The 27,589-nt window shown below is 41.1% G+C and overlaps 1 protein-coding gene across 1 annotated transcript in view; it reads right to left on the bottom strand.

Moving 5' to 3' along the window:
- The window catches only part of LOC103920405 (chromosome unknown open reading frame, human C9orf3), a 193,565-nt gene that overhangs the window by 4,351 nt on the left and 161,625 nt on the right, over nucleotides 1-27,589 (bottom strand). The window contains 2 exon segments of the mRNA XM_009328133.1: nucleotides 2,283-2,369; nucleotides 20,560-20,676. Coding sequence (XP_009326408.1) covers nucleotides 2,283-2,369; nucleotides 20,560-20,676 — 204 coding nt within the window.

Genomic DNA, 27,589 nt, shown 5'->3' with positions numbered 1-27,589 from the left:
TGTTTACACACACAGACACATGAATAAAGAGAACGTCAACCAAAACAGTCCACTCTAAAATTCCCATTTGGCAATTCTGTAACTGGACATCAACTGAATGCTCTCAGGTCTGTGTTTCAGACTCTTCTCTTTACATCTGAGATACAGCTGAACATGCGAAAATTCTGGTTTGGTAAGAAGGCAGGCTTTTCCTAAGTACTCATTCTGGACATCGCAGCTATCAAGAAAGATGACAGGGCACCTGGGCGTGAGATCGGGGCCCCTTTGACGGCAGGTAGCAACGCACTGGCTAACTTAATGGGAAACACATTGGGGACTGCCATTTTTTTCTGATGATACAATTTTTTCACCTAATTACAGGAATTCAGTAAGTGTTAAGCTGCACTTATCAAAATAGGATTATACACGTGACAAAATATTAGCAGCTTGGCACACTGACTTGTACAGTTGTAAATGTTTGGACAGTTGCAGGAGAGGAAAAATTTGGATAGCATTGGAAAAACACAATTTTTAATACTATTCCTCACAATTTCTAGCATTGGCTGGTACACCTTAAAAAAAAATTAGCTTCAACAAGAACGGAAATTTAAAGTTTAACAAAGACTGACATTAAAGGAAGAAGTCCCAGAGTGGCAGAAACCTGCCAGACTCCTTGCCAATCCCCTAAGAGTGCTCTCTTCCATCCAGAGATGCAAGAACTCAGATTTCCAGGGTCTGCAGCTGCACCAGGGTCTGGCAGCCACACCAGGCACACACATGGCCTTGGATCTGGGCTCCAGTCGCTTTCATAGAGAAATTTAAAATGTTGGAATTCTGTTACAAATAGGAATTACCTTCTCTACCCAGTGTTAATAATTTTCCCCCAAGCCTAAACATGAACATGCAGTAAACACACTGGGTTTTTGTAGTCCTGAAAAGGATTTAAATAGTCACATTTGCATTTTTCCCAGACTTTAAAAAAAGCCAAGTCTTTCATGATCAGTAGGGACATGCAACTGCTCTGATTTGAGTTGTAATCACTCCAGAAGCTGGTTGTGCCATAAACCATATACACTGCTGGAGTAAATGAAATGAAAGACATTGAAGATTACGGGGAAAAAAAAAGTTGCAAAAATTATTTCCCTGCACTGCAGAAAATGTTAGTCTTTATTTGGCATAGTATCTGTTCCAAACATAATGCAATTCAATACGGTTGGTTTTATGAACGCCAAGGATTTCCCCACACCCCCCAAGCTCCTGCTGGTGGTTATCTCCATCCTTTCATAGGACTAAAATATGCACAATATATGTAACTCCTTATTTTCGTAAATACTGTTGTTTTATGTTTGTTTTTTTTTAAATAAAGTGCTTGCCAGGAAGTTTGGGGCCTGTTTATTGACTGAGATATAAATAGGAGGTATACTTCGGAGCTGGAAGAAAGAGCACAAGAGACTGCAATAACTTTATTGTGCTGTTGTGATAAAATGTATTTGCCTGAAGGCACAAAAACCTCACTGGCTGTAAATGGCTTTGTTCATTGTCAACATAAAAGGTGAAGACATTAATATCTTGCCTAGACTTTGACATATCTTGCAACCTTTCTATTTTTTACATATATTTTAAATATATAAATCATCCTGGGCAGTGAATGTCTTGATTTTATAGAGTTCATACTGAATAAAAATAAATAAAAGTGAAATAGAAAGAACTAGGCAGAGCTACAATTAGAATTGTGAGTTCATAATGGCCTAAATAAAAAGCCACAGTAAAGACATCATGTATGGCCAGCCTTTTAAGACCTTCAAAATCTTCTGGTATCATTTCCCTAACGGTGGAGAGGCCTGCATTCTCTGGATGCATATTGTTGTGCTGTGCTTCTCCTTCCGGACGTTGTCTTGAAAACTGAAGTCACCACAGCACTGACTGCTTTGCACCTAGCTCATACCTACATGCAGTAACATTCACAGCTAGACTTGCCTTTGCCATCCTGCAAAAGGAACCAATGCTGAGAAGTATCTTCCTAGCATCACTGCTACCTCTGGCTTGCATAAAACGGAAGGAAAGGAGGGAATATATCCCATTTCACCACTTACCAGAAGATTAGCATGCTTAGGTGGGGTGGAATACCCCTAGATGGCTTCCTTAAACTACAATGTTTAAGGGGCAAAAGAGGCAAAAACTGAATACGCGTTCAAGTTTTTGACAAACTGCAGCAAGAAAATGTATTAAAATAATTTTTTAGTTTCACACTAAGGGTATAAAAAAGTTGATTATTTTGAAAATGCTAATTAAGTGCAACTGACCTGATCTTCTCTGAGAAATTTCTCAACATCTCCATACCCAGGCACATACTTGTGTTTAACAACAAGTTCACACCACCGATGACGAACCTTTGGGAAGAGGAAAAAATATTAGGGTGGTGGTGAGAGAAACTGTATTGTATCTGTGTGAGTGTTGATAAGCAATACATCTCTAACCACTTTGGTTTTGTCATTGTCGTTGGGTTTGTGGTTTTTGGTGGATTGGGTTTTTTTCCGCCAGCAGCCAGGCAGATGCCTCTCGACACCGGTCAGTAGGCATCGACACCCAGCTGGGCAGAGCCCTGCGCGTGTGCGCCCGGGCTTCGGAAACCCAGAGCGCCCAAAGACGAACTCCTGGTCCCAAGTTAGTTAATGCAGATCCAGGCACAGATCTGCAGCATCTTCACCTCCACTGTTTCCAGTCTTGAGTTTTTTCCTTTATGTTCTGCTAGAGGTTATTTCTTTTATACTGTTAGAAGGGGGGAGGGGGAGGAGATTAGCACTGCAAACAACTGGAAGAGCCACATGATATAATTGATAATTTCCCCTATGTAAGCGTATAATCCAAATGATAAAAAGGCTTAAATATAATTCTGTACCAATATTAAATCCATGCCAAAAGGATGAGTTAGATATAAAACCATGAAACAGGGAGCTTTCAGTTAAATGAAACACAGTTTTGCCAACGTATCTTTGCCAGTAATAGATTTTAAGCACCTTGAAAAGCACTTAAAATCTGTCCACGCTTAAAAAGCTGGGCTGTTCTACCAAATGCACATTGACAAAAACAGTTATTAACATACTGTAATGTATGTATGGAAATTCTCAGTCACAATTGAAAAATATTTTTAAGTAGTGTGAACATGAATTACATGTGGGTTTTTTTGTTGTTGTCTTTAAATTTCTGACTTTGTTCTTAGCCACTCTTGTGGCGTAAGCATCATCTTACTCTCCAGCAAGGCTTCCTCAGTTGTAGGCAGAGATCAGCCTAACATTTTATATTCCATTAGTGGCTCAGCACTGATCCTAAAGGAATACAGTTAAGTGCAATAAAACCCTCCCACCCTCCCAATCCTTCTGTTTCAACCTTCATTCTTACCATCTTGCAAAAGACAGGGCACCTAATAACAATCACCTTTCATAGTAAGAGTAAAATGTTAGCAGCTCTAATATTTTTTAAAACTGAGTCCAAATTGTGCTCATACCAAGTAACTGAACGTGAACCTTTTTCTGAATGATAGGTTTACTGACAACATCGAGAATGGAAGCCAGAAAGGGAGGGGAAAAAGAGTCACACTTAAATATATTGTTGATTTTGAAATAAGGTATATGGAAATATTTTCCTTGTCATCTCAGTCCTCGCCAACCTTACATCTCAGGAAAAAATTTCACAGACGTATGTAATTAGATGTTAATCCATTAGCATAATTGACAAGTGATAAATGCTCACAGGTCCTGGAAGAGTCCTTTCTGGGTACCTGATATCTCTTTACAGCTGACCTCTTATATGAAATAGTTTGAACACAGCTTATGAATGAAATAAAATGCTGGGGGCTTTTGTGGCTGAGTAGAGTTCACACTCACAGCGTGTAAGATACTGAACAGTTACAGTGCAACGCATGCAAAGGAATGAAAGCTGTCTCTTAAAGGTTTTCGCTGACAAAATAATAGCTGTTAAGATTCCTGCAAGTTGAACCAGAGCTAAATCTACAAAAGTAAATAGCTTTCCAAGATTCAACTCACTTCGCTGTAGATGGCCATATCCATAATGTAGACCTTCAAAACCCTACCCAGCTGCTGCTTCTCCCTGGAGACACTGAACATTTCACCAGTAAATCTTCGCAGGCAATCCAGCTTTGTTACAGAGTGTTTCTCATAGAACCGAGCAGCTCCATGCTCAGACCAAACCTTCAAGGCTCAAAAATTAAGCATACACCTCTCTCATCTCTAGGGTGAGTTAACCAAACAGAATACAAACATATTTAAAAGGTTGTATATCTTCATCAAACACACTTTATTCTGCACCTTCTGTCATATATTTAAAAAAAAAAATTCCTTATGTATTCTTATAGCACGTATGAGAAACATAAAGAGGAGAAAGGGACTGCGGTCCTCTCCTGTGATCACTGTTCTTCTACATCTCATGGTCCAGCAGTTACAGCACTTACCCAGGAGGTAAGCAATGAAGTCCAGTTTCTGTGTCTGCTCAAGATCTCAAACTGTGCCTTCAGTGAGAATATTTCAACAGCAAGTTATAAAGTCTTCTGGAATGGGGCTCTCTTCATACCCCCGGTGAAGCTCTTTTTTCCCCTGCAGTTATTAAAATATTTATTGATCCTAAAGGAGGAGGTCATAAGACTTTAGGGCCTAAATTTCTGAGTACTTTGAATAAGAAGCAGGGACCTCGCTCACCCGGCGCACAAGCCAGCTCATCCCCAACATGCCTTCCCTGGAGCGACCGCAATAGCTGCATGGAGAGCAGGACAAAGTTCTGCCTGTGAAGGCATTCATGCGGTCCTACTTCCTCACATACTAATGCTGCATATACGTCTGCCTTACATTTGTATCATGGCTTGATCATCTGAATCCCAATGGCTTTGGAAAACACGGAACAATTAAGCTGTGCCCGTTTCCTTAATTGTTGGTTCCTCCATAGGGTTCTTGTTCTTGGCAAGCAACCTCCTTTCAAATAGTTTAAAAGGAAAATATTTATTTGTTGAGTGAGATCTGGTACAGCACACACTTTTCTTTCTCTCTTTCGCTTTTTTCCCTTTCTTTCCCAGGGAGAGTACAAATCCTGGCACTTTTCCAGATGTGAAATGCTGGCGCTTTGCCAGTTGGGGCAGGAGCAGCACGTCTGTGATCCTCAGATTACACGTTTGCCTCCTGTTTTCCAAAAAGCCCCAAATGCTCTCGCGGCAGAGCAAACTACAGGAGAACCACTCGCTGCCGAAGTGCCTGTGAAACCATCAGGGCAGTCGGCCCCGCCGGCTCTCCCGTGTCTCCTACGGAACCCCAGTAAGCCGAGCACAGAAACCAAGGCTGGCTCCGAGTGCAAGAGGGGCAGGGGGTGACCTGCACAACGCTGGCACTGAAAACTTCACTAACAATTGGACCGAACATATATATTGGTTACTCTCCTGCCCCCCACACCCTCCATGCAGGGTGACATATAGGCGGCCATGTAACACAAACTGCAGCTAAAGCTAACGCAGCCATTTCACAGATACATGCACTATAAAAAAGCAATTTTTCTAGTGTAATCCAGCCCTAGGCTGATACCACAAACACGAGAATTTTATTCACATAAGAGAGGGACGGGAAAAAAAGAAAATTCAGTTCCCAACGTCTTATCCAATGCTTAGAGCAGGAAAAGTAAAACGGGCCCCACAGCTTCACAGCCTAGTGAGTGAGTCATGTGAACAGGCACTTTTCACAAACCAGTCTCGAAAGAAAATTTTGAAAACTAAGTAGCGTGTGGTAGGACTGAGCTAACCATACCGCATCCCGTGTATGCTCTTCTTGGCTTTTCTGTTCCTCCCAGGAGCAAATACTCAGTGGCAAAAATAAGAATTCATTAGTCCTCTCCAAATTTTCTCTCTGCACATTTCTCTGTGCTCTTCTGCACAGTTCAGAGATGCACACCATATGTCGTTTTGGCTGGTTACACCATAAACAATATAAACTAAACCTGAAAAGTAGTTTACAGCAATCCTTCCTGTTACTGCTGGCAGAGAGCACATACGACTTTGTCTGGATCTGAAGCAACACCTGTAACCGCCTACCCTTCCACATACGATCTTAATGGTTTGGCAGCTGCAGGGACCCACGTGCCAAAGCTGGAAACGCAATTTATTTTCTCAGCCTCCGATTCCGGGCTGAGAGCTGACCTTCCGAGCCTGCGACTGACGTCTGGTACTCCTGAGGATGGGGAGAGGTGGCTGGGGGAGCGACGGAGGTCTGCTTGGGACCTCAGGCTCCTTGTGGATGGATCCTCATCACCTGGAAACTGTTCTTTCCTCCCACCCTGCTTTTGCAGCTGGCGCGGATGTCTCCACTACCAGCTTTTTAAGCTAAACAAAGATTGTTACTGTGAGTTTTGCAAGACACTACCCATATTAGTAATGTATTTCTGAAGCACAGTTTGGTGGCAGGAAGACACTGAGACACTCACTGTCTCAGGTACGACATTTGGAAACCAGCTCTTACATTTCCATAAATATCAGCCACATCAGATCTAACTATTGGCTAGCACCTAGATGAAATGTCTTGAAGACGTGCTACTGTCAGATAGCAGAGAGTCCCAAATTTAGAAGCAGCAGCTTATACAAATAACTCCAGTGGTCGCATGTTATCTTTTAATTTCATTTTAAGAAAAATACACAGTATTGCACAGTATTACTTGCAACTCAAACATTACCTGTATTTTGACAGTGCAATGGAAGATGCTGAGAAACCAAAATTATGCTGTCTTAGTCTGTTTTCAGAGAGTGCAAGCTGTTGCATGAGATTATTTAACTGGAATAAATACTTACATAAAATACACTAATAATCCAGCTCTAAGATAGTCCCTTTGTTTTAGCAACCTGGGCCAAGACCTTTTTGGGAAATGGTGCTTGAAGCTGAGTAAACCCATCTAAGGCACCAAATACATGGCTTGACTTTCAAAAGAAAAGCTCCCAGTGGCACTCCTGAGAAACAATATTTTTAAACTATTTTGAACAAGCCTTAAATTAAAGTGATTTTTTTTTTTCCTTCTGACCCAGGTGGTAAATTACTTGGCCTAATCTGTATTATTTTCCCCTGACCCACACAAACGATCAGACAAGCCTAAAACAAACATGCTTACAGAAAGCTTTATATGTTATATTGTAATGATCTAGGTTGCTAATGTTCTCAATCATATGTATGCAAGCAAAAAATAAATATTTTACTTCTGAGGTCTACAAATAAGATTTAGAAAGCAAGTAATTTAAACTATGCCTTTATTAAAGGGAGGGAAAAAGCTAGAATTTACTAAGCCTTTGGTCTGCAGAATGGGAGACTAGCTTCAGGGAAAATGAGTACATTTTGCTAATAGCTGGATCCAATTTAAAAGGCGCCATGAGACAACAAATCTAAATCACTGAACAAAAGCAACATACTTAGAGATCTTAGAAAATGGGGTAATTTGAAATACAGTAAGAGCTATTGTCCAACAAAATGGAACCTTTATTAAAGGTAGGAGGCATACGTGATCTTTATAAAACACAGGTTCAGACTCTATTGAAAAAAAATATTTAAACAACTTGAGTCTTAAATGTTAATTAAGAGTCTCAGAGGCCAGACTCCAGTCTAATTTGTAGAGGAAAAAATAGCAAGAAACTTTTTCAAATAACCAAGCTATGCTACTACAGATTAGTTTTAATTAACAAGAAGGAAGCTGGTATCTTCAGAGCACTGGAATGCTGTTCTGTTCCATCTGAAAGCATTTATCTCCAGTCTCTTCCTATCTCCACATAAATTGGATTCAAATATTAGATCATTTTCCTAGATAATTAAGGAACAATGCCACATGTTACAGGGCAATATTAGGACTAAAAGACAGGTTTTACAATTGCTTAACATGGAAGAATTACAGTTTAAGAATTGCCAATTTTACAGTGCATTTAATGATCTAATTTTTTCCCCTCTACCTTAGCTGAAGTAGTTACTCTTTAATACACCAGCCAGGTTGCATCAGTGACTTCTCATTCTGTGTAGTCTGAATTTCAGATGGAGTGACCTATCTTTTACGCCACAGTATACAGTATACGCATGCTCCAGCATGCAAATTTGGTTTCATGAACATTTGCCCAAGTAAGATGATCAGGGATGCTGAAGCAGCTCAGAAGGAGCAATGAAACAGCCATGTGTGTTACAACTGTGCTGACAGAGTATCAGTTTGGCAATCTGAAAAAATGTACTCAATAGCCAAAAACCTACTGGATGCAAGCAGAATGGATTCATCATTCTGACAAGGATTCTGTAATTGCGATTATTGTGTATGCCAAGGGTTTGTCAGGAGACTGAGCAAAGAAGCTGTCTAACAGCTTAAATGAGCTTGTATTTTGGACCAAACACTCCTGGACTTTTCACAGTCTAAGTTATCTCTCAGGTCTCGTAGCACTCGCTCTGACAACACTGCAGGGCCAAAGAAACCATGGGCCAGATACAGCATCACAGCAGCCGGCACCTTTGATGGCAACCTTTTTTCCTGAGACCCTCATAGTGTCAAGGTTCAATTAATGCTGTTTCTTAAGTGCAATGCTCTTTCTCAGTATTAAACACTTAATTTTCCAGAGCTGTGGTCAAAATTATGATAACACTTCAAATTTTAAAAATGGCTTTTGGTAGCCTTACTTATTTTAGCTGCATTTTGAGTACTGGGAGGAGTTACTGTTCAGTGGGGACAGGGGAGGCTGGACCCGAGGCTGATTGACTTCACTGAGCCCCATCATGCTCTGCATTGGACATCATTGATTGAACAGGCAGCCCCGTGCCAATTCCTGCCACCTCGGACAACCTCCTTTCCCTCTGTGCATCCCACAGCACGAGTGTCTTAGCCCACTGACAACCCAGCAAAATGTAGCACAGTCATTCAGGAAACCCTAAGGTAATAATGGGCTGGCCAATCAAACTAATTTTTGTCAGGAGCTAATTGTCATTTTGAGGAGAACTATGTAGAGGTTAAATACTTTAAAACCTGGAGTATGAATTGGTCATTAAAAAGCAACTTAAAATCTAATTTTAGCAGAATACCAGACTTTAGATTTTGGCAATATCGGTAGCAATATCCTACTTCCTTAATTCATTTTACAGCTTCTGATTTGTATTTCTGCGTAGATCAAGCAATTGCACACTATGAGGGGTGCTGGCACCAGGGGAGAAGGACTTGTAAACCCTCTCTCTCCTTCCTCCAGTCAACAGCACTGATGGAGTGCTGTGGGTAGAGCTCATGCAGCAACTGCCTCCATTTAGTAACAGAAAAGAGAGGTGGTGTGCAAAAACCAAATTCTGTTGTTTGGTCAACAGCAGACTGCGGGACAACCGGCAGCATTTGAACCTGTAACTGCGCAAGTATGCCAGCAGGTCAGGCAGCGTGCTCCCATAGCTGTGCAAGCCTCAGTTAGCAATAGGTGCAGGCTTGAAACTTCTCACCTTTATAAATGTGATTTATGGGCATGTATTTCCTTCCCGTCCTTTCCCCTCCCCTCCAACCACATGCTCCTGTTTCAGCATTCACCCAGTTCTACATAACACAATTGAACTTTACTGTTAAAAAGTTTCTGTAGTACCACAGCCTTGCTTAAAAGCAACCTGATCAGATCCCTGTTCTCCAGCTCCCACAGACCATAAACACAACTCCAATTCCACCTCCAAATAAAACACGTGCTTCTCCGCAGCCGGTGTGGAGGCTCTTTCCTACGTAAGCATACAGAAGCCCAGGAATCACCAGACACACTGCTTAGGAAAGTCCAGGCAGAGCGGAGGGCATCCCTGCTGCTCCCTGTGATCAGAAAGGCATAGCGACCGAAGGGCAGCATTTCAGGACAAGATTCATTCCTGGCAATGAAGCACACACTGAGGACTTGTCTGGAAAAGACAAATGCCCTTTTTTCCCCACCTCAGGTTCACAAACAGAGAGCTCCCAATTAGAGACCAGACACTTTTCTCCCTATGTGGGCCCCATCTGTGACCCATGGCATCTGCGCTGGTAGAAGAAAATCTTCCAAAAGATATCAGCAAAAAGCAAGAGACTAAGAAGCCATGTCTAATCCTTCTTCAAAGGTGGCACAGGCGGTGTCTCTCTTCTGGTGTCAAAGCTGTCACTGTGAGTAAGTGACTCAGTTAGGACACCTAATTCTGTAATCCCAATGCTCCTCAGCCTGCCTCTCCTCGCCCCGTCTAACAGGAGATGGACACACAAAGGACCTGGCCTGCAGTTTTCGTTCTTCTTTTACAGCGGACCGACAAAGTGATGGTAGGACAGTGACCTACAGCACGGCTAGATGAGAAGAGGGCCACTGGGACCAAGATAGTGTGACAGCTTCAACAACGTCTGCTGGGAGACACAGGGCGTCCCTGCTGTGCCCAAAGCTTTTCTCACGGTGTTCCCTTTTGCGCTGCTGCCATCTCCACGCTGGGCGGAGCGGCTCCTTTATCACAGTGCATGTGAGGTAAGGAAATGTTTCACGCAGCATGTGAACTCACTTAATTTGAAAAACAAAGGTTTTTAAAAATAAGCCTTAATTAAAAACATAAATACACTACTTATACTGGAACCAAATGCTTCCCCTTTCCCCTGCCTTCTCAGTACTGCCTGTTCAGCACGCCAGAGCATTCACAGCTTGCAGCAAGATGGAGATGGCAGAAAAGATGTCATCGGCTTTTTAACAATTTCACTGGAGATGTGTGCTGAGCTTCAGCTTGCTGTGGTGCTGCCGGCTCTCAGGAGCAGGCCTGCCTTCTGGCCAGCAGCAGCAGAAAGGCTTGCGCCACCCCACAACCCTCCCCGCACCCCCGGCACTGGGAGACGTGCTGGCGTCCCAGCGGGACTCTGCACCAGAACAGGGTGGGTCCCAGCCCCGCCGCCCGCGGGGCCAGCCCTGCGCCTGCACCTGACCCTACAGCGCCTTGGGCCTTCACCGTCCCCGCTGGAGGGCTGGCGGGGTGCTCCCGGGGCTTTGCTCCTGCCTGCCCTCTATCCCCGCTCGTCTCTTCTCCCAGCTGGGTGCTGTGGTGAGGATGGCTGCACGCGTGAAGGCACGGGCTGTGGGCAAGTAAGGACTGGGAGCCTCGGCTACAACCAACCTCACACTGCAGCCTCCACCAAGAAGTACTGCAAGGACAAGCCCCGTACCTTCAGCAAGGTAAGACTGGTTTGTGCATATGTATACGTCCGAACTGACACCTTATTCAAAATGCATCACCACAACTGCCTCTCCATCTCATACACAACCCCATCCACAGTCCCTCTGACACCCTACTGAAGCGCCTATCTACAACAATGGCTAGAATATCTCTGGTATCACTGTAATTTTTATTTTTTTTATATCAACATCGCGAGTGATTCAAATACTTCCCATCACCACTGTCTCTCCCGGCTGTCTCTGGACTGAGTCTGCCTAACATTTCTACCTATACAGTGTTTGTGTATGTATTTCAACACAAGCTATTTATACATGCACATAAAAGCATGCTGGGCCTATAAAACCAAACGTTGTAGTGGGAAAAAAGCACATAAACACCCATACATCTGAAGCAGAAATCCAACTCTGAAGAGTTTGAGATCAAGCACACCATCCGTCTGTTACCAATTACTATTAAATTATAACTCCTGTTCAGCAAGAGGAAAGGCTGCTGCAAGCATCAAGGCAACAGTAAGCTATCCCCTTTGCTTATGCCCCTCTCTCCATCCCTCTACTTCTATCTCCTCCCTCTTGTAACTAGAGGTAAAAAAAGTGCCTTCCTTTTATCTTTGGTCTCCCACAGTGACTGTGGTCCAAACATTTGTGATTTCCAGGCAAGATTACTGTCATAGACAGAATCTGGAGCTCCATGTGAAAATGAGACTCAAATTCCAGGCAGTGAACAATGTGGCTGCCTGGCTTTTCCACAGCTTAGGTCACAGCCAGCCTATCCAGTCCGTGCTCACATCCTTCCAATTTTGCATAGTTTAAAACTTTGCTTCCAATTTTCAACAAAATTAAACACGAGATTTTGACTCTAAAGACAAAGACCTTTCACATCACTCTCACACACACCCCTGTCCCCAACCCCCAGCAAAAATTCTTAAGCGACATATATATTGATTTTATAAACTCAGAAGAAACATGCTCATTCCTGAAATGAGAAGATCTAGATTTTACTCCATGTTTCAGATAGTCATCTTCTCCTCTTTTATTCCCTGCTCCAAGAACACAGTGACTGTTGCCGCTTAGGATGATGCTTACCCCATGTGGAACACAACAAAATTCCTCTCCAGGACACTGCAACCCCAAAGGTATTTAAATGGCACGGAGTTGAAAGGAGGACAGCAGACTTTTACCCGCACGTTATTAAGTCAGTGACTCAGTGGTGGGACCAGATCTGTCTGGCTAAGGTAATGACATCAGAACCAGCTACAGTTAGCAGTTTTGAATTGTCCTGTTTCTTGCACTATTTAGACCTCACAGGCTTATGGCATAGCAGATTTTTTCCAACTCTGTGGTCCTATCCACGCATAACCTGCATCTGCAGTCAGCCTTTATACAGGAATGAAGTACTAGATGAGCTGTTTGGATGTCGCCTCAAAATCAGTTTATTTTAAATATAAAGTATATTCAGATTTTTTTTCCCAGAATTAAAAAAAAAAAATAAACAAAAAAAAACCCCAAAAAAGCAAAAAGGGTGCACCACTCAAGCACAAAAATGCCTACAGTTTCATAATCAAACAAAAAAACTACTGCTGATAGCTAGGAGCTTTTGTTTGTATTTTTAAAACTACATTCTCTTTGACATCCTGGCCGCTATGTCAGTGGTATCATAAATATGCAAACAGAGTAACCTTTTAAATTTCATGAGAAGGACAGGTGGTTTGTATTACAGTGCTAGCTTTGTATTGCCCTACACAGAAATACTGTATAAAATTTCATATAAAGCAGTTGCACCCAATTAAGAACACCTTTGGGACTGATTTCAGAAGCCCAGAGGATTCCACCACTTCATTCTCCTTTCCGGACAATAAGACGTAGAAAAGCAGGAACTATCTCCAATCCCTTCCTCCATGGATTCTTCGGATAAACAGTAAAAAAAATCCAAACTAACCCAATTCCATATTTGGTTCCCTCGTACCATCAGCTTCCCCACTTTCTGAGTCTCATTAAGTTGTTGGGCTGCCAGATAAGGAGGAAATTAAGTCCCAAAACCAGTTAGAAAATAAGGGGCGATAAGTGAACAGCGTCGGTAATGGCACCAGTCAGGGGCTTGGAAACTCCTGTTAATGCCACCCAGCAGGGAGTGAGATCACTTGGAACAAACGTGTTGCTGTTGGCTCCTGGAGGGGTGCGGGATCAGGAGTGCTGACTGGTGCAAAGCTATTTCCAGGGCTCCACAAATCTCGCACTCTGATCGTGCCCTTTGGACAGCTAATGCTGATGGAGGGATTTTCTGTTCTTCTCAAGTGGCTGGAAAAGCCCCCATACTTTGCATGTAGCAACAAAACAAACCCGAATTATAGCTACTTGAGATCATCCTTCGGTCAGTCTTACAAATTCATCCCAACACATCCACTCAGTTAGGACGGGCACATGAGCCAGAGTCAGTCTCAGGGGACGACTCCCACTACTTTACTGGAAGCGTTTTTCCCTCATCCTGTTCCAATTTTCTTAGCCTCACACTGAATTTTGGGCCTCATTTTTGGGAAGTAAGTGCCATATTCCTGGAAGCCACCCTTTTCAAAGTTCCTTTTATTGGGAAAAAAAAAATCCAACTCCTGCGAATGCAGGCTTGTGAAAAACTGTCTTTACCAATAGTAATACCAACACCATCTGCACCAAAGAGCCTGCAAACTGCATTTAGATGCAACACAAGTAAGAACATGAAACAGATCGAAACATATCAAGAGTACAAAGGACCTTTTGACAAGTGGCTGCTGCTCCGGTCAATGGGAGGATTGCAGGAGATGGGGATAGTTTACTGTACTCTGAAATTAGCCCCTTTACTAGTGAAAATGGGAAAGATGTTCTATGACAGTGAGATATTCTTTGCTAGTATTTGCCAGGGGAAGTATCAGGAGAATAACAGGGAAAAAAATTAATATTTCTGTGAGGACGAGTGTGAAAAGCATCAGACTGATAATAGTACAGAGATCTCACTTTGTAAAAACTCGCATTTCTTTTCTCTTCTTTCTTTTCCATTTAATGAACATACCGCCTCAGTAATGGTTGGGTATATAAACCTCAAATCTGATTTATTCCAGAAACAAATCTGGCATGCAGGCTGACTGCTCTACAGAGCTTTTTCTAAGTTCCTAATTCCTCAATACTGAATTAAGAAAGGAAAAGGCAGGTGAAATTTATTTTGCATCTGTGATAAATTTTCACAGCAGCTTTGTAAGTCCCGCAAAACATACTCTCATACACAAAATAAAGCATCTCCTCCTGACTTGAGTTGAAATTGAAGAATAAGCTGTATGTTTAAATATGGAATAAATAGACAAACTATTTTTACTTTTGCAGAAACAAAAGATTACTGTATTCACTTATCTTCTGAAGAAAGTAATGTCCTGTAATACGGTCATCAGCTCAAGCTGTTACCTTTTTCATCTATTGAATTGGTGGTTCATACCAACAATGACATAGGTTAAGGAAAAGGATCATGTATCTCCCTGCTCGGTTGCAACGCCACTATCTGAAACATGCCTATCTGTTGCTCCATGGTCCAGTCAAGAAGGACTGGCAAGCCTGTGGAGGTATTTGCAACACATTGCTAATTTCATTCAAAAGCTGGAGACTGCTCCTGAGCCCCTGCCCCAAGGGAGAACTAGCCCAGCGGCTGTGCTGAAAGGAAAGCTCACCGAGTGCCTCGTCCGCCTGCAAGCATGGACTGACCTTTCCTGAGCAGTTCCCTTTTCCCACCCAGAACCGAGCTCTGTTCCATAAGGATGCCTTCCAACAATGCCCAGCCACAACCGGCAGGACAGCTGAATAATGCAGTGCCAGAATGTGCTCTGCTCAGTGCAGTTGCCATCAAGATGGGAAGCAGCAAGACAGATATCGCATTGTAATTCATTTGTACTTCCATGTCTGCCAGCTTTTCATGGGCTAGGAAAGATCAATGAATCAAAGTTATTTTGTCCTAAACACAGTTCTCACCGCTTTTAGGATGCCAAGCACCTTATATGGTTTGTATTAGCATGACTGGATTTCTGTCAGTGAAATAAGATGCCACTACTTTATAGCCTTGGTCTCATAGGCAGACCTCATGCACAATGAAGTAGTTGTGTGAGAATGGCTTTATGCCACCCACATGACTGACGATATTATGATCTTAACTCATTTTACTCACATTTTCTGCAGAAGCAGTTATAGGCTCTCCTCTCTCCCCAAAATATACCACATTATGATCCTGAATACAGGGAAGGCATTATGTAAGTGAAGAGCATTTCAGACAACTTGCTGAGACAAGGAAAACTGACAAAGCAACTTTCCATACGCGGTGCAGGCAAGATATTTTATAAAAAAAAAGTGATGCCTGCAGTAGGAAAGAAAGAAAAGCTAACTCTACGGTGAAAAGTCTGGGAAAATACACCATAAATCTTTCTGCTTCATCCACATTTTATATTTTTTATCACCAGGTCTTAGACAATTCAGCAACAAGTAAAACACACTTGCAGAAATATTGTCGTCTTAAATAGGACTGACTCTTAAATAGGCACACACCCACTGCCCTTCTCCTATGGCCTCAGTGATATTTTCCTTGTCGCCTTTTTTATTCTGCAGGCTACTCAGCCGTCCTGTGATCTTGTGTACACACACATTACAGGTCTCTCCCTGACCAAACGAAGATGTTAGAACAGAAATAATGGAAATAATTACAGGGTTCTTCTAGTTAACAGATTCACTGAGTGTTATCCAGAGCTCCCAGTGTTGTCTTTAGATATTTGTAACTAACTGATTCTAATTTTTTTAAATGAAAGTCCTCAACAGCCCATGCTCAAACAAGATGAGCTTGCAGAGTCATATCAAAAGAGGTGTCATCAAGGTTAGGTGGACTTAAAAAAATACTAGCAACCAGAAACATTCCATGTAGACCAACTCTCCATGTTCTTCCAGATGCTAGATATTGAATAAATTAAATATCTGCATAAAACGGCCACCTCAGAAAGAAACAAAACAACACCAATCCCAGACCCACCTTCAATTCTATTATCCTACTGCACTGTCTGATGGCAACTGTAGCTGCTTTATAACATATCCCAGTTCTCCTCAGTCAGCTGAACTTCCAGCTGGACTTTGTCATCTTCAAACTGCAGCCAGCTTCTAGAATGCTTCTCTTGGACACAGGACGTGGTATGTTATGGAAACGTAGCCTGTCTATAAGCCATCTTATTACGTAGCAGGAAGCAGCACAGCAAGAAAATAGAGAACAGGAAGAGAAAACTGAAGACACAATCATTCTTCCATGCAATTGCCTCCCACTTGTCTGACAAAGTCTGAGCCACGATGGGCTCAAGGCACTGAGAGGTGATGGAAAAATGGCTCTAAACTTTGAAACTTCCATTGCTCTCAAAATGTTCTTTAAAGATATAGTGGATATGCTCAATTCAAATAATTCACATCAGTGAATTTAATTTCTGGAAAACAGACTTGTAGTTTTGTGCCTTCTCAGCTGTTCCAAGGTTTGAACAGTAAATAGAAAATGAAATCATGATTTGTTATAGGAGTGTACTGAAAAAAATAGGAGGGAGTCACAAATTCTGCAATTAGGCAGATGCCCTACAAGCCTCTTGTAGCATCCAAGACTGGGGGCAGACCAGTTTGAAATGTGATTAAGCCATCAGTATCTCACTTCTGGCTCTTGCGGCTGAAAGGTTGCTCTCAGAGATGTGTTATCCATTATGAATCAGAAATACGTTACCTAGTCTCTGATTATTTTTTTAGCTGAAGCATTCAAATCGGTGTCTGTCTTAGAAGGGAGAGGCTACCACTGACCTCCTACACTCCTCTGAAGCTACATATCTGTGTACATATCTTTCAAGAGAAGACAGGAACTACGCTGAGCTAATGAGAAGATCCCAGGAAGGACACAGCTTGAGCACTCCTTGAAGAGCAATCAACAGTTAAATTCCAGGCAAAGGCTGACTCACACCTCTCTCCTCTCCTGGCTGCTACGAGGGAATCAAAACAAGGCAGATAACCTGCTGCAAACCCTCCTCTCCTTTCTGAAGTAAGGTGTGCCCTTACGTTGGTAAGACTGGACGTGCATGTAGTAACAAGTGGTCAGGAGTACCAAATAATGCTGTTGGCAACCTTCACTGACTAAGGACAGACCTGCATGTCGCTGTTAGCCAGTGCAGACACCGCCAGGTGCACACCATTTTACGACAACAAGGGCGCTGAACTCTGAAGTCGAAATAAAGATGCTTCAGAAATAGATATGAAAGCTTTAAGAAACATGAACTAGGACTTCCCATGCTGTTACTTGTGTAGGACAAAACGACCCCCAGTAATGAGCTCTCTTGCAGCACTTGTGAAACTTGAGTTAGTGAGCTGTGTTACGCAGGCTTCTCGACGGGGGAACTGTGAAGTAACTCCAAGACAAAACAAGCCCAATGCACATGTATCCCACTGCCAGTCAACCAGGCTCAAGCAACCTTGGGCAACTTTTCCCCAGTACTTTCCCAGTGCTAGCTTCGGTGTGGTGCTTCAATGCCAGCGTGCTACAGGACTGATGTGTCCGTACAGAACATTGAGGTCCTTTAAACGGGCAGAGACAGGGGGGTGGTTCTCTACTGATTTCATCCCAACAGTAAAATCCACCAGGCAACTGTCCCCTTTACTCCCCCCAACACACTTACCTGACAAGGTGAGATTACCCAAATCGTTTACTTTTTCCACATAGTACTACAAAGTGTGGAACATTCTTGCCCTCGCAAGAGTACTCAGCAGCACACAGACATGCTATCCTTTATATTCCCTCTGATGCTGTAAGAAGGCCTTTTAGCTACCTACAATACATACAGGGAAAGCCTTCCAACTCCCAAGTGTACAGACAACACTTTATGTTCAATTTTTAAGACCTAACTTTGTTTAAAATACAAAAAAACATACGTCTGTGTACCACCACTCTCACATACTACCGGCCATATCATTGCTAGTCCCTATCAAAAGATTAATGTGAATTTAAACGCTACTTGTCAAAAATAAGAAAACAAGTTCTTATTATTTCTTAACTTTCTGCTACTGGATGGAACACAGCTGACAACATTACTTACAAAAAATCCCTGAATAAAACCTCTGACATTGACAGTTTTCTTTTCCTATTGGCCTGCCTCCAATTTTTTATGCTTGTATTTTTAATGATCCATTTTTGACATTTAGTTACTGAGAACATTTGAACTCCAGTAACGCAACAGGATCACTGTAAGTGATTCATGTCTTCACAAATCAGACCTAGACGAGAACAGCTCAGCTATAGGCTTAGACTGCGTTTTTTGTCCCTGGGTCATGACAAGAAAAATCCCCTGTGCACATACTGGAGAAAGAGGCATGAAAAGTTCTTCCCTTAGGTAGGTGAGGGTGTGTAAGCTAGTGTTCCCTTTAAAGGACTGTAGGTGTCTGGCATCTGATGACTGGTAAAATGCTAATGGTAATGGTATCTTAGTTGTACTCCTCAACATCTGCTAAGCCCTTGGTTTCACCTTGTAAAATAAAATGGAGATTATGCTGCTTTCACTGAGGCCGTAATTTTGTGTTTTGTTTGGTTTTTTTTTTAAAAAGAAAAAACTCTGACAGATCGCTTGCATGCTTTTATATGAAACCGCAAGGAAGAAAGCAAGCATGAAAGTGAAAAGAAAGGAAAAACTTGAGAAACCTCACCTTGTAAAATAAAATGGAGATTATGCTGCTTTCACTGAGGCCGTAATTTTGTGTTTGGTTTGTTTTTTTTTTTAAAAAAGAAAAAATTCTGACAGATCGCTTGCATGCTTTTATACGAAACCGCAAGGAAGAAAGAAAGCATGAAAGTGAAAAGAAAGGAAAAACCTGAGAAACCAAAGCTTGTGGCCTGGTGCTTACAATTCACAGGCATGAAGCAGCAACACCACAGCTATTGCTTTGATCTATCTCCCTATTAATTCTTCTTCCCATTATAGAACCCCTGACATTTCACTGGTATTCAGATGCGATTAAAATATATTCTAATACCTATGAATAGAAATGTTGGTTCAAGTACTAATTAAAAACAAATCTGGGTTTTGGAAACCTGTATCAACAAAAAAGTAAAAAGGTGCAGTAAATGGCAACAGTTGAAATGTCCATTTTTTTCTGAGAAAAAGCTAGAAAAAGTTCTATCCGTCTTTACGCTAATGTTTGAATTCCCAAGTGTTTATAAGTGTTCACCCAGCAACTTCAGCATAAGACCAACAAGAGAGATTTTGCTCTCTCCTTCAATTTTAATTATTGCCATAAAGTTCCAATTATAGCAGGGTAAGTCATGCACACTGACTTTCCGCAACTTTCACAGTAGTTTTTAATTAAACAAGAGTCAAATGTCATGTTAAGTTTACCGTGCTCCCTCATTGCACATTAGTTTGATCATAAGCTACTTCAAAACTAACCCTTGTTTATATATAAATCTACACATCCTTTATTTTCATGACTGATTCCGTCTTCCCACCTCCCCTTCTGAATACTATGTACTCGAAGCAAAGACTCATTGAAAGGGGGCCTTCAGCCACAATTTCTGCTGCCTTAGTTGTCACAGCTGCCCCAGCTTGAGAAATCCATGGGACTCTACAAAATAGCCAGCACTGCATGTGGTAATAAGGATTTACTGGTTTGCCCCCCAAAGACATTAAGCTCTTTGGAGCAGGGATGCTAGCTTCATATGTGTCTGTGATGGGGAAGGCACATTTACAGTATCATATAAAACAGTGTTTTTCCTCAGGGACTGTTAATATCCCTGGCACTTACTAGAAGCAATTGTGAAGAACTGATTCCCCCTTAAACTCATGCCCAAAACCAGAACATACTGTAGCCTGGAAAGCAAACTTTTCTAAATCCTGAGTGAGACTTTGGACCACTCAAAGAGGAACAATATGGGCTGACCATGGGGCAGAATAATTTTAGACCATAACAGACACTATTGCATTTGGAGACAATACACACAACTAAAATGAACTGGGTTCTAATACACAGTCACCATGACCTAATGAGAAATTTAACACTTGAGCAAATAAGCTGCCCAAGGTACATGTACAATAGTAATGACATCTAGGCTGCGCTGTCTCCTACTACCATGGTATGCAAACACACCTGGACCTACACAAAACACACAGAAATACTGAGTAATAAAGGCATCTGAAGATGCAACAATTCTGGAGTTAAGAACATCCCATTTCAGAGTTAGACACGGAAAAAAGAACTTGAATGAGCCTGCATCCTAGTGGAACACTATCACTCCTAGTCAACAATGCAATGGCGTATGTTAGGGTAAAATGAAATGGAGTTTTTTTGGGGCCTTTTTTTTTTTTTTTTTTTTTTTTAAAGTGAATTACCTCAGCATCTTGCTCCCGGAGCTGGTACGTCTTCTCTAAGCACTGCAGTATTCTAGGACACAACGTCTTCTCCTCCAAGAGATACTCCAGAAGTAAGACCAGCTGGTCAGGGAGAAGCTAAGAGGAAGATAAATGCCATGTGTGAATAAAGATCTCTACTGACTGAGCAATTAAATGGAAACAAACCAAAGAGGACAAGATTGTGATAACCTGTGTACTTCCAGCATGTGCTTGAAATACAACACAAACTTCTAGCTGGTTTCTGAAAAACATCAGGGTTTTCGTGTCTGTGTTCTTGAAAGACTCTGTTCTGGGGCCCAATTAAGACTCATTTACCATGGTTTTCATTACTACAGTTAGATCAGATCTAAACCATGCTTATCTTACTAAAACATAATCATAGCTTATTAAGTAAGATTTTTATGGAATACATATGCTAAGTAATTCAATTTTTTTTAGGCTTGGAAGGAGTAAAAACCCGAGAACAATTTATAGTGCATAATTTCAGGAATCAACCAGACATATGAATGTATAATTAAGAGTGACATTTTCATCTGTTATAAGAACAATTGCATGATATTCTTACAGTGAACAACACAAATAAGTGACCCACAAAACAAGTGTTGTAATGACACATTTTGAGGCATATTCTAGTACAATGAGTCACAAGTCATCCATCATTCCATGGCAAAGACGCACGAATGTTATGTTTGTGGCACACACAGTATATATCTATCTATACATGTATATATAGATGTAGTTAGTCACCTGACTCCAGAACCTATCATTTTCAAGTTGAACCTAATGTAACCTAGAAAGAAAAAGCAGGAGAAGTCTGATGTAGCAAGTGCTTAAGTGCTCTGTTTAATAGGCTTACTGGATGAACAAATAAATAATTCAAACAGAGCTCAGAGAGAAATTATACCAGCTGCCAGGAAACATCTATTGGAAATTGAAGGTTCAGGGTGATCAGTCAGAAGTTTGTTATATGCCCCAAAGCTTTCCCCACCATTCATCATTGCGGGACACCAAAAGAGGAAGGGGGAGGGGAGGAAGAATGTGAATTTAAGCTTTTGCATACAAAACCCAGCACTGCTCACTGCTGATGTTCTCCAGACAGATTAATGAAAAAAGATATCCTGTTACTTTCACACTACTTCCAGCTTTTATCACATTTGGCGATTCTCTGCTCCTGCCTTGCTGCCCATGTCCCCCTCTGCTGCATCAATGCGCTAAGCTGGTACAAAATGAAGTAGGCTATAGGAAATGCCTCTTCCAAGAACACACCCCACAGCCAGGGCTCTTTATGTGGACTGAACAAGTCTGGACCCCTGATCACTGACAGCAAGTCCATGAAGATATCAAGGATCCTCTGGTAAGTCTTAATCTGTAAAATATCGCTGTCAACAACTAACTAAGCAACATGACATTTTCTTCTCTTCTAGTCTGACATAATTTAGCATTAGTACCTAAATCAGAATAAAGAGGAAAAGAGATCTCTAGGATTTTAATGCTTTGGTTTCCTTGCATTTTGATTTCCTTCCATTTTTTATTATGTATCCATTCTTGGAGACTGAAAAAAACTCAAATCTTACTGGCTTTTACTGGAACATTTCCTAAGTGATACTGAAGCCTGCCAACAAAATGGAGTTGTTAAAAATAGTCAGACATTTAAAAATATTGAATATTTCAATTTCAGGACAACTATTAAAATGCCAACTTGAATGTTTATTGTGCAGTCCAACAGCAGCTGCCTGGGGGATGGTGAGACACTCTAAAAAATAAAACAGGGAAGGTTTCTGGGAAGTGACTCTGCTTGGAAACTGAATTCATTCTGAACACTAATAAAATCTGAAATGTTGCACAACACCACGCACAGAAAGGTAACTTCTGATTTAGAAAGTTTTCTCTGCTAATGACAAAGACAGCAGAGCAATACTTAATTTGTAGAAACTCTAGAACAGCTGCTTGAATACACAGGTACAGAACAGCTGAGAGTTATTTTAATATATCTCCAGTATAATTGCTATACAGATTCACCCACAGAAAGCTATTGTTTAAGATAACATGACAGAATCTCACTGAAGCCAACAAAAGCACAGCAGCAGAGCAACAGCCGTGTCCTTAATTTACCTCTGCCTAGTGCTGCATTATGGGTGAAGAGTTTTCAGAATTACAGGTTAAACTCTTATCAGTTCAGCTTTGAGACTGCAGAGAAAAGAAAATCTGAGACCATGGCTTGTGTTATTTTCCCACGTTCCAGCTGCCCAAGATGAGACTTTACATACCAGTTTCCAGCTCACGGTTTAATTAAAGTCCAAGGTAGGAGCTAGCAAACACTGGCAGAGAGGGTGGGGGCACCAACAGAAGAAATGCTGACAGACCTGTATCCAGAGTGGCACTAGTGGGCGCAGCTATTACATTCTGTTCTCCCACTCCTCCCAACACAAAATGAAAGGAGGAACATTCTCTTTCATTTCTTACCTTTTCCCTTTAATAAAGAGACTCTGCCTCAGAGAAAAACCTCTCCTAAGCAAAGAGGCAGAAAGCTCGGCCAAAGTTTCACAACAGAGACTACTACAAAATTCCTTCAGGGGTTTAGAAACCTTCTTTTCCCCAAACACAGCGATATGAATAAAGCTACTTCCAAAGCAGCTTTTTAACGGTTATAAATAAACTTCATAAAAATTGCACTCGAATTTTCAGTCAAAAAACCCCCACTCCATTATTTTTTGGTTTTTTTCCACCACTGTCCTTATTTGTCCCACCCACCTGTTACTTCTCATCTTTCACACCATGAGAATTGTTTGGGGTGCACGCTGACGATTTTCCATTTGTTTGCATAATGCTTAACACAAAGGAGCCCTTGCTTTTAAGTTCTACCAAAACTTACATGGAGAAAACAAAACGCAAATTTCATTTCAAGTATTGTGAAGCCATTTTCCTTTACAACAACTCATACCCTCATATTCTGAGAATGCATATTGAATATCTAACATACATAAAAAACCCACACAACGCAGATACAGCAAAATACAGCAGGATAAACTTCACTGTGTCAATGTGTATCTCCATGTTGAAAACATTCAGAAAACAACCGTAACACCCCAAACACAAAATTTCAGTCTTCCTGTTAAAAAAAAAAAAATCATATATATATATATATATATAAAATTCACCCTCTGAACTGTATTGGAGCGTGCTCAATCAAAATGCTCAAATATACGCAACTGTTAAAGTAGATCACTTCAATCAGGAAATGTGGCGAGTATCAAGAAATAGTTTTCATTATAGCAATGATTGCTGCAACAGCAGCTATTTATATTGTAAAGCAGATAGCTCCTGTCCCAACCTATGCCTGCCGCTTGGAAATCATACTACTTTTCCCAGGGTTCCCCCTCCCCCAGTTGCAAGTACTGACACTACAAAGAGGGAATAAATTAATATGTTGCGATCAAGCACACCAGAGGTTTTCTGTCATGTCCCATATAATTAAACATCATCCCCACTATAAAGCTGTATCCCAGCGCTGTATACTTTATCTTGCCCTTAAGACTGCTCCTGCAACTCTTCAGCCTTTTCGAAGAGTTCACTTTGTCCTGACACTAAATAGCCATTTGTCCCCTGCTTCCCCTGCGTTACCTGATGTGGTGGTTTTAAAGTTTGAATAATTAGGCTATTACCCTTAAAACAAACTGCAAATGATAGGGAGTATCAAAACGAGGTCTATATTTGAAAAAGGCAAGATGAAAGAATGAAAGAAAATGTAACCAAATCGAAAATAAAACTCAGACTATTACCGAAGCAGCTTACTGGGGCTGAGATTCAATGTATACTAAATATCTGGGAACTAAGAAAAAGCCTACTTTGTATTTTAGTCATATCGGTACACAAGACACTTAAGCCATTATACTGTGTTACAAGAATATCTCAAGACATCAGTAGGTTTGAAAGGGTTTCTACAAATAATCTTGGAACAAAACTATGAGTTTTCTGAATCCTACCCCTAACCTGTAAAAAGCACAAAGAAAACAAATCTTGCCTCTTCAAAGATCTGGTATGGCAGCTACGGAGTTCATCGACCTCACAACCCAGAAGACCACCCACGCAAAGGAGCGTATTTATCAATTCCTACATTAACAAATGCAATAAATGCCAGATTCACCCTTTATACTAGAAAAAAATGCCACTGAAACATTTGACTACTGACCTTTCACAGCCATGAAATGTGACACAGATATATCTACTTGAGCATCCACAGCACCAGCGCTTGCACTGCACCCCTAAGCTAGGACACAAATCACTAAAGTAGTACAGCTGGTATGCTGAATATCCCATTTGCTCCTGCCTGCACTTGAATGAAGTCATTGAAAGCCTCCTCGGAGGGGAAATGTGCCTCAGACTAATGCAGCAACCGATTGACAGTGGCGTGATTTCTATTATTACTCCATTATCACACTGGGATCTGTGCCTAAACGAGCATACTTCCTCCCTGATGCCATTTCCTTTTATCCTGGCTCTAGTCTAAAAGCGGATCAATGGGAGTAATATATATGATGTCACTTCAATTTACAGCTACTGCCTCCCTCTCTCGCGTGCACAGATAGATCGATTCTTCCCAAAAATGGTTAAGAAATGCACGGGGAGACTCTTCTCCCAGAAAAGGGTTCTCTGCTATATTTGTCTGTGTAACCACAGCAAGGAACTGTTTACACTGAGCAAAAACAGGGGGGAAAGGAAAAAAATGTCACTACTGTGCTCTGGAAAATGCTGGCTGAAACACAACACAAACAAGGCCCAAAACAGAATTAAAGCAATCTGACCTTTGAAAATTATACAGAAAAGTTTCACGTTTCTAAGGCACAATATATTTCTCCCGTATTTCTATGGGAGAAGGTAGTCTCGTCCCCTGTCCCCGCTCTCCCGCCCCCAACATGAAACGTCTTTACATTTTTACAAGATTTTCCAAAGTCAAACCGGATTCCTTCCCACCCCTCTCTTAGGAAAGAAAGGGAAAAAAATCCACCCCAGAGTTCATTAGTGAATGGTTTCCTTCAGACGGAATTTCCTCATTAATTGCAGATAAGAAAGCACTGCTACTAGTCCAGGAGACAGGATTTATAGGACCAGGCCATCTCTGCGCCTATGCTCTGAACCGATCAAACAAATCCCTGAATGAATCTCCTGTGGCAAACTCTCCACATAAACAATTTGCCCTGAGGGCTGTTTTCTGCAAGCTGCAATTAAACAAAAAACCTTTCTAAAACAAATCCCCCCCTTCCTCAAACTGTCCAGAAAATTGTTAGCTTGAAAATTCAAGAAAACACTGTATACTCAACAACATTTTTAGAAAGACTTTGTCATTGTTTACCTCAAACAATATTCTTCAGATGCTGTTTTCATCTGCACAGTGATTTCTTTTAAATGAAAACAAGGCTTCCCCCCTCCCTTCGGGGCTAAAATGTACTCGTATCAAGTAACATATGAATTCAATAAAAATGTCCACGCTAACAGCTGTTAACTAGCATAGTGCGATACACTACTTAAGAGAGTCTAACTCTGAAAGAACTAGTCTGCAGTTTGACTTATACACAGGAAAAAAAAAGTAATCTGCAGCTGACAAAAAAATGCTTTGAACTGGTTCGCAAAATAAAACCCATCTATGCCAGAGGCTGACAAAATTTCAGAAGTGCGTAGTGAAGCAGACTGTTCCGTTTAACTTTATTTGGGTCAGTTTGTTTATGACTTCCCTCTTGCTGAAAAATCAGCTCCCCTTCAAACATTTATGAAAGATTACTAGACCTCACTATATTTAAAAGCAAAATAAATATATCTGTAACACATTCTCATCTACCTATGAACTACACTCCTACGAAATGTCTTCCCATTGTGTGCAATTTTTCTCAATCTCTGCTCAGATGTTTCTTCTGTGCTTGGCAACTAATTTTTCAGTATCTACTTTAAAAACAAAAAAAACAGGAATTGTACTGGGTTTTTATCATGGAAAAGAAATTCCTATGAACTTTGCTTCAGAAAGTCTTACTTCAAAAAGTAATGATCACAACAAGTTCGTCACCATTTGATTTGTGTTACACTTCAAAATACTGTTTCTGAGACATTTACGTCTGGTATCACTTGCTTCATACTAGTAGGACATAAAAATGACAGTGAGCGCAATTTATTTAATAAACAACTGCACTTGCATTTAGTTCCCAGTTACTTTCCCCTTCATAACATCAAAATTAAGGATTTCTTATTTTTGGAAACAGATAATCTATGTCAGAAATCATTTTAGGGCCACTACCTACTCAGATATAAAGGTTTGATTTACTCTGGCCATGCATATGAAAACATTGCTGGATGAAGGACACAAATCCCAAAGAACTGCACAAACTTAAGTATGCATACAAGTCAAATGACCTCATCTCCATTGACTTTTAATGTTCCTTTTCAAATGCAAGGACAAAAATAGCAGTAATCAGAGTGCAACAGTCGATACGCAAGCAATAAATATTATGACACAGCTACAATTTAAGGTGGGCTTCTGGAGGGTTCAAAAAGGTTTTGTGCAGGTGTTTGATTTTAATTATAACTTAATCTGATATGTGCAACACTAATGTGTCCACGAAGCCACAAAACTTGGGAAACTTCTTCTAACTGAGCAATGTATTTGGCATTTTCAGGAGTATTTCCTGTATTCAGAGAAGTTGCTGATGGGCAAGCACTTTAGAAAGTGAGGCTGCTTCTTTGAGATGCCCTCCTCAAAACCTGTCCTAAATTAACATTGATTTGTCAAGTAATGTTTGCATAACCAATGCCATACTTCCTTAAATGTTAGACACCCAACTGAGGAAGGCTCTTGGGACTACTTACGTGCTTAAACTTCGTCATAGTTATATGGTTCTTCTGTCCTGTTACATTTAAATGTGATTTTGCCACTGTACAAATAATTGTACAAATCATCATATTACTTGCACCAAACCGTTGGGTACTTAGGCATCAAACATAGCATTTGATTTTCTTAACGCTG

Source organism: Pygoscelis adeliae, unplaced genomic scaffold, assembly GCF_000699105.1.
Source record: "Pygoscelis adeliae isolate BGI_AS28 unplaced genomic scaffold, ASM69910v1 Scaffold45, whole genome shotgun sequence".
Classification (NCBI taxonomy): Eukaryota; Metazoa; Chordata; class Aves; order Sphenisciformes; family Spheniscidae; genus Pygoscelis; species Pygoscelis adeliae.
The sequence above is the reverse complement of the archived record's forward strand: the minus strand, read 5'-3'. Positions and strand labels throughout refer to the sequence as shown.